The sequence below is a fragment of the Electrophorus electricus genome, chromosome 19 (assembly GCF_041902795.1).
Source record: "Electrophorus electricus isolate QZ-2024a chromosome 19, ASM4190279v1, whole genome shotgun sequence".
Taxonomy (NCBI): Eukaryota; Metazoa; Chordata; class Actinopteri; order Gymnotiformes; family Gymnotidae; genus Electrophorus; species Electrophorus electricus.
In genome coordinates, this window is record NC_137515.1 from 18,655,001 (window position 1) to 18,662,500 (window position 7,500).

Genomic DNA, 7,500 nt, shown 5'->3' on the forward strand with positions numbered 1-7,500 from the left:
CGCAGAGGCCCCGGACTAAACTGGTCCAGAACCGACACAGCGACTACAGCTGGGCCCAGTCTGCGCAGAGGCCCCGGACTAAACTGGTCCAGAACCGACACAGCGACTACAGCTGGGCCCAGTCTGCGCAGAGGCCCCGGACTAAACTGGTCCAGAACCGACACAGCGACTACAGCTGGGCCCAGTCTGCGCAGAGGCCCCGGACTAAACTGGTCCAGAACCGACACAGCGACTACAGCTGGGCCCAGTCTGCGCAGAGGCCCCGGACTAAACTGGTCCAGAACCGACACAGCGACTACAGCTGGGCCCAGTCTGCGCAGAGGCCCCGGACTAAACTGGTCCAGAACCGACACAGCGACTACAGCTGGGCCCAGTCTGCGCAGAGGCCCCGGACTAAACTGGTCCAGAACCGACACAGCGACTACAGCTGGGCCCAGTCTGCGCAGAGGCCCCGGACTAAACTGGTCCAGAACCGACACAGCGACTACAGCTGGGCCCAGTCTGCGCAGAGGCCCCGGACTAAACTGGTCCAGAACCGACACAGCAACTACAGTTGGGCCCAGTCTGCTCGGAGCTCAGCAGTGTTTGTAAGGAAGCTACTTTTGGTCTTAAAATATTTGCATATGTTTGTGTCCATGAGGGAAAAGCACTGGGATGCCCGTGTCCATCTTCTTCTAATGATGGGTAACTGTGAGCAGTAGAGACATCAGCTGGTCCTCTACAAGTGTTGCTTCATTGATCTTCAGTGATCTTTATTGATCTTTCAGCTCAATCCTTTCCCAGAGTCCTCTGCATTCACCTGCATTATGTGCTATGAGCATACTATGACCACTGTACACAGATCATTGTATTCAGCTTTTCCTGCTGCTAATGTACATGATTTGATCACATCGGTCCTTTGACCTACCTAAACTAAGCCATGTTATGATGTGAGATCTTGTATTGCTCCTGTAACCGTGTGTGTGTGTGTGTGTGATTCCCGCAGGGGAGGACGACGGTGTGTGGGAGAACGGCTTGTCGTATGAGTGCCGCACACTCCTCTTCAAGGCTATCCACAACCTGCTGGAGCGATGTCTGATGAGGAGGGGCTTCGTGCGCATCGGCCGCTGGTTCGTCAAGCCATATGAGAAGGACGAGAAACCCATCAACAAAAGGTACGGCTGCCTGGCCTGGGTCCTCACGCACGGGAGTGGATTTAAAGGAAGGCCAGGATTTGAAGGCTGGTGGTGGTGCTGCTGCTGTTTGTTTTTGTGCGGCTGGCAGTTTGACATCTGTTGTTCCAAGCGTTGAGATCACAGCAGTTTTACCCCTGACCATGTTCCTAAGGTGTCGCTAGTAGCCTGTAGACTGATAGATTGGCCTGAGTCCCACTGAGCTGGGGCATTATTTCTGTCCATGTGGTAAAGAAGGCAGGGCAGGGGCAGGCTGCTGCCATCCCAGTCTCTCTGCAACGACACGCCATGCCGTGCGGCTGTAAATAACCCCGCGGCAGCAACGGGAGAGATGCCGTAATGCTCCCATGAGATGCCACACTCACTGGGTTTGTTATTCCAGCGCTTACCGACAGGCACCCCCCCCCCCCCCCCCCTCCACTGCCCTGCAGAACAATACCCCCGGGCAGCTCTGGAAGGGAATTTGATTGATTGATTGATTTGGTTTAAATGGTTTGGGGGGGGGGGGGGTGTCCTTTTTTTGGGGGCATCTGACCAATGGGCAGTCAGGTATGGCTCTCAGGAGGGTGAGAGCCCACCTCCACCCACAGCAGGTCTGATCCCACCTCCAGCTGGAGCAGGTGGAGACGCAAAGCAGGGTGTGAGGAACCCCCCCCCACACACACACACACGGGAGCAGGTGGGGCGGGCGGGAGGTCGCGCGTTCCTGGGCAGACCTGCCGTATCCCGCGTTTGGAGAAGCATGATGAAAGCACGTCCCTTGCTGTGTTGATTTACCGGCGGGGTGGAGTGGCCCTTCGTCTAGGCCCTGGAGCCTTTAACTGGGGAACCCTGGGAGCTGCAGAGGTGTAGCAGAACTTCAGAGGTGGTGTTTTAGTTTAGGTTTTTAAAAAAAAAAAAAGTATATGATGTAGCTGCTAATTTGTGAGTTAGTGAAACAAAGCATAGTCATTCTCAGCTGTGTGTGTGTGTGTGTGTGTGTGTGTGAGAGAGAGAGAGAAAAAGAGAGAGAGAGAGAGAGGTCAGACAGATTGGGGGGGGGGGGGCTGTGAATAGGAACAATAGAATTTCTTTTAACCCCACGCACTCACTGGCTGTGACGTGCGTGTGTGTGATTGTATATATGATGAGGTGTGCGTGCGATGCTTTTTGTTTCTTTCCTGCACTTATTCAGTCCTATTTTCTGGCCGCACATTTCCAGCTCAGTACATTCTGCCGCTTGCTGCTTCCCTCAGCGCGCGCGCCCACAGCATGACCCACTCGCAGTGCGCGCATGTCTGTCCTCTGCCTGTCTGTGTACTTTTAATGTGTGCTGTATGCACTGCACATGTCTGCACAGCCCACAGCCCTTTCCTGCCAAACTAAACGTGGAGATGGTGAGTTGGCTCGTTCCACAGTTTGCACAGTATATGCAGCCAGACACTGATTTGCATCGCCGCTTGCGTTTATCTTCCTGATTTTTATTTTTTAGTTTGTTTGGTCCCAGGAGAAGGCTGGGCCTTAAGTGACTCTTGTGTGTTTTCCACCTTAGAGGTCTTCGGTTTTGTCCCTTGAGGGGCACTGTGCCTTGGAGCACTAGAAACGTCCTAGCAACTAGCATGGCCAATGCCCTTCATTTCCAACGGGTGAGAGTCTGTATTTTGGGGGCAGGATGATGCGGACTGATGTGTTACATCATAGCGGGGTTTTCTTAACATGCTGTGGTTTGAGCTCCTTATACAAACACAGTCAGGCCAGCGGCATAATTTAACAATTATAGAGACACTGAACCGTGCCATACTGTCAACTACTAACAAGAAGGTGATTAAAGTTAAATTTCATCTTCTATCTTAATTTATTTTGTAAATTATTATTCAATAATTAGAAACATTTTTTGCAAATAGCATTTAAACAACAAAAGCCATTTTTGTGGCTGATTCATTGTGTTCAGTTTATTACCATATCATCATACTTATAACAATGAATCATGGCAGTTTTCTGATATTGTGATGTGATGTTTTTGACATATCAACCACCCCTAAAAAGCGTAACTAAGTTGTTCACAACAGGTAGAGGGTTTAAACGTGTGTGTGTGTGTGTGTGTGTGTGTGTGTGTGTGTGTGTGTGTGTGTGTGTGTGTGTGTGTGTGTGTGTGTGTGTGTGTGTGTGTGTGTGTGTGTGTGTGGGACCTCCTCTTGTTGCAAGTGTGTTTCGTCACACTTCACTCATGGGATGCCCTTTGTCAGTAACCCTAAGGCCAGGCTCCTGTGAGAGGGTGACACTCTTTCATCACCCAGCCTGTGTAGGCCACACCTACTCCCCTCGTTGCCCCGCCAACACCTGCACCCGGCCTGTCACATGAGATGATAAATCTGTGTAGAGGAGCTGCAGTGAGATGAGGAACATCTTGGGATCATATTACTGAAGTGCGCGTGTGTGTGTGTGAGCGCGCGCTCACTTGCCCCGTGCTGGAGATCATCTGAGATCCAGACGGTTCATTTATGGCCAGAGAGGCAAGGTATGTGTGGAATAAGCGTAACATCACTCCATTATACACACTTCCCCTTTCCTGTCACACAGAATGTGTCTGCAAAGACTGTGAATGTCCTGATGTAGTTTGGAGTGCAGTAGTAATGCAGTAAAAAAGGAGATCTCATTAAACATCTGTGGCCTTTATACACCTGTGTTTTATTTTGATGATTTAAGAAGGGAATGATAAGTTTGCCCACAGCAGGTGCTGCGTGTGTGCGCGCGCGTGTGTGTGCGCGCGTGTGTGTGCGCGCGCGTGTGTGCGCGCGCGTGTGCGTGCACGCGCGTGTGCGTGCGCGCGTGTGTGTGTGCGTGTGTGTGTGTGTGTGTGTGTGTGTGTGCAAGTAGGACAACGCAAGATCAGGCCAGACAGACTGCAACTGTAGGTGCTGAATGCATCCCTCCTCGAGCCGTGTGTGTGATACATGTGTGCACATATGCACACACTTGCAAATATGCACTACTGCAGACTTGATGTTTGTGCACCCTGGAAAGCAAACAGTGTTAAACATTGCAGCATTAATAAAGCGCTTGCATTCTGAATGCATTATAACTGCGCCGACTCAGAATTTTGAGTGTGTGTGTGTGTGTGTGTGTGTGTGTGTGTGTGTATATAGCACACAGGCCGATACAGACAGCCTGTCTCCTGAGTGACAGGAATTCCTGGAGTATAGATCACTGTGGGACAGGGCAGAGGTATGGCACTGTGTGTCAAACTGCTGCAGAGTTCATCGCGACTGCCTCAGCAGTCTGCTGTGTGTAATGCTGATCACAAGAGTGACCAACGTCAGCGCTTGTTGTTGTACAGTAGATTTTCCCAGCAGCACATCTGCTAAACATCAGGGGAAGCCACACCCACACATTCCAAGTCAGAGAAAGCTGATAGGCTCTACACCTTCTTTATTACCCACAACACACACACCACACACACAAGCAACAAGTTCAACCCTGTCTTCCACCCACACATGTTAAATCTGCTTTCTCTTGTTCTCACACTGCAAACTCAAAACCAAAACCTTGCTGTAATTATCATCAAAGCCAGCCAGCCACAGCTTCATTCCATGGCTGAGATCAACTAGTTCAGCAGAGAACTTGTGAAAATTCTGTTCTCTTTAGGTGGTGAAGCTGTTGTCCTATGTACCCACACCCAGCTACAGGTGAGACTCCTCCCCCTTGCTGGCGTGGCTCCTCCCACCATTCAGACAGATTCATCCCAGTGTTGTACCAGTCACTGGCCACAGTTCTCACCTTCCAAAGCCACTCTTGACATTCTTAAACCCTATTCGGATGCGATTCGTTATACAGGGGGAGGTGGCGTAATGTATTTATTACCCACATTCCTCTGTGGTTTTAGCCCCATCCGAATCCGCCATGTCAGTCATTTTTATGGACTGTGTGCTCCCGTGCCAGTAAAGATTCAGCGCCTTTTATTTACTATAAAACGACCAGTAGAAATTTCCCCAGGTTATTTTAATCCCATGGAAATTGCTGTGTCAGCAAATATTCCATCATATCCTCAGGAAAAGAAGTTTTTGGTGGTTTTTCTCCAACATGGATGAGCTCGAGGAAGCTTTTGCTTGCGTTATATTTTGGCACAGCTTGCTAAAGCTCTCAGAGGAGTAACACTTCTGTTAGCTGTAGGTAAAGTCTACATATATGTAGCCTGGTGATATTAAAACTGAAGTTATTGTTGCTGTTAGTTTTATTAATTATTGACATTTTGAATAGTTGTGCGATTATATACATACGAGTGACGAATTTAAGCGAAATACAGGGTTCATAATAGCAGTAGACAGATAATGTTTATTAAATTGAGGTAATATTTCATGCACCAGTGTTTTGTAGTTGTTACCAGTGAAAGCTATGAATTGCATGTGGATCTTTCTGTGTAACAGCAGTGTGCATATCTAGTGTTCTGTTTTCTTAGCCCGGGTGAATTGGTCATAAACATTACTGAGGTGTAGTGGTTAAATTACGGGCATACGTTGGGAAAATAATTCCTGTCCAAATAGGACTTTACTGCCCTTGTGAGACACATGCTGACACGCATGCAACGAGCTGCACCGGGCCGCTTAAGTCCAGTGGAAGTGTTGAGCTCTATTCCTCTCAAGTGTTTTCTGTTCTTTTCACTCCCCACATCTAAAGTTTCCTTGCGCTATTCTCCAGGGGGATTGTGTTGAGTTTGCAGGATGGTTTACTGCGTGTGGCTGTGTATCGGGGACTACTGTATCAAGAGATGGATGCCATTTACTTTATTTCAGACATGCATTTTAAACCGGACACTGTTAACTCATGATTTTGTAATTGTGTTTAGGTTATGCATACCCCCCTCCCCACACCAAAGAACACCGAACGATATAGTGGCATTAGGCTTCTCTGTAGTCCAACCTTTTACTAGCAAAATGACATTTATTATGTGAATAAAGTTCCAGAAGTGGGAGTTGGGCTATTATCAGGTTTCTGAGGCAGCAGTTTTTAAGGTAGTAATCCCATCTGATGGGAGCATTACTTTTAGCTAATAGTAAAAATGTCAGTGGTAATTACTGAGCACCCTAGTAATTTTACACCATTCTTGTACTGCCTTCCCCACTGCTTAATATGTCAAGTGATGCTACGTTACAATAAAGCCTATTTTAAAAAGGAGAGGTGTTTCTGTCTGCCAAGCTCATGATGGCAGCAGCTAACGGGGTGTCCCTTAGGGAGTGTTCTGTGTCTGTGGGTGTGTGTCTGTTAGGGAGTGGCCTGTGTCTGTCAGTGCTTCCTGAGGTAACCGGTGGAGTCGCACCTGCAGTGGTTCTGGTGTGGCCGATTTTTAGGTTTTCTGAGAGTCTGTGTCGGGTTTGAAGCAAGCCGTAAAGATCTGGTCTCCTGTGCACCATTGCCAGCGTAGTGTTGTCTCTGGCTTCACTTACTTTGGTTCCTGTTTGGTTTTTTTTTTATAAAATGAAATGAAATGTATGGAGTGAGTTCTGGAAGCGTCGGTTCATGATATTAGTTTCATTTTGGCCGTAGTGGTGTTTAAAGGTGTACCAGTGCTGTGGTCTGGGGATGATTCGCGTTTCGCTTGCTTTGGGATGTAATGATGCCTGGGTTTGTGTTCCCTTCTCAGTAACGAGTTCATACGTGCCTGACCTGATTTTAAAACGGGCCGAATAACAATCCCAGCCGCTCCTGGAGCTGCTGTGTGCAAAAATGTCCATGCTTCCAGGATTTGGGGTCGTCTTACCCAACGACCTGAATGAGGATGACTGCTGGGTGGTAAACCACTGAACCGTGTCGATCTTGTAAAGTGGGCCGGCCTTGTGCCCGTGCTCGACAACGACGGCACAAATGTCCCACTCAACATCAGAGTGACGGGCGTGGCTAAGGACATGGTGGGAATGGCTGAGGGTGTGGTGTTCGTGGGCACGGGTCATACTGCTAAATGATGTAGCAGTGTGACCAGTGAGCTTGATGTTTGTGGTGTCTCTCACAGCAAACAGCAGAGCGGTGTGTGTGTGTGTGTGTGTGTGTGTGTGTGTGTGTGTGTGTGTGTGTGTGTGTGTGTGTGTGTGTGTGTGTGTGTGTGTCCACCTTGCTCACAGGGGTTGGTGTAGGTGAAGATGTTGAGGGCAGTGTATGATCTACTCCTTTTGGATGTGGGTCATGTGTACAGTTTTTTAAATGCATTTATTCCCATCTACATGTGTGTTGTGGTTAGTCAGACCAGCGGAATTTGCTCTGACAAGTGTTTTCAGTGTCGTGTTGGATAAAATGAATAGAGTGGCTTCCTGTTTTAGCTTTATCTGTGGAAATGCCAGGAGGGGAGTGTGTGCATGCT

At 48.6% G+C, this 7,500-nt stretch overlaps 1 protein-coding gene across 1 annotated transcript in view; it reads left to right on the plus strand.

The window, feature by feature from the left end:
• Positions 1 to 7,500, plus strand: part of med13a (mediator complex subunit 13a) — a 57,218-nt gene that overhangs the window by 20,812 nt on the left and 28,906 nt on the right. Inside the window, exon 3 of the mRNA XM_035535212.2 lies at positions 986 to 1,154. Within this exon, the coding sequence (XP_035391105.1) occupies positions 986 to 1,154 (169 nt within the window). The remainder of the gene's footprint in view (positions 1 to 985; positions 1,155 to 7,500) is intronic.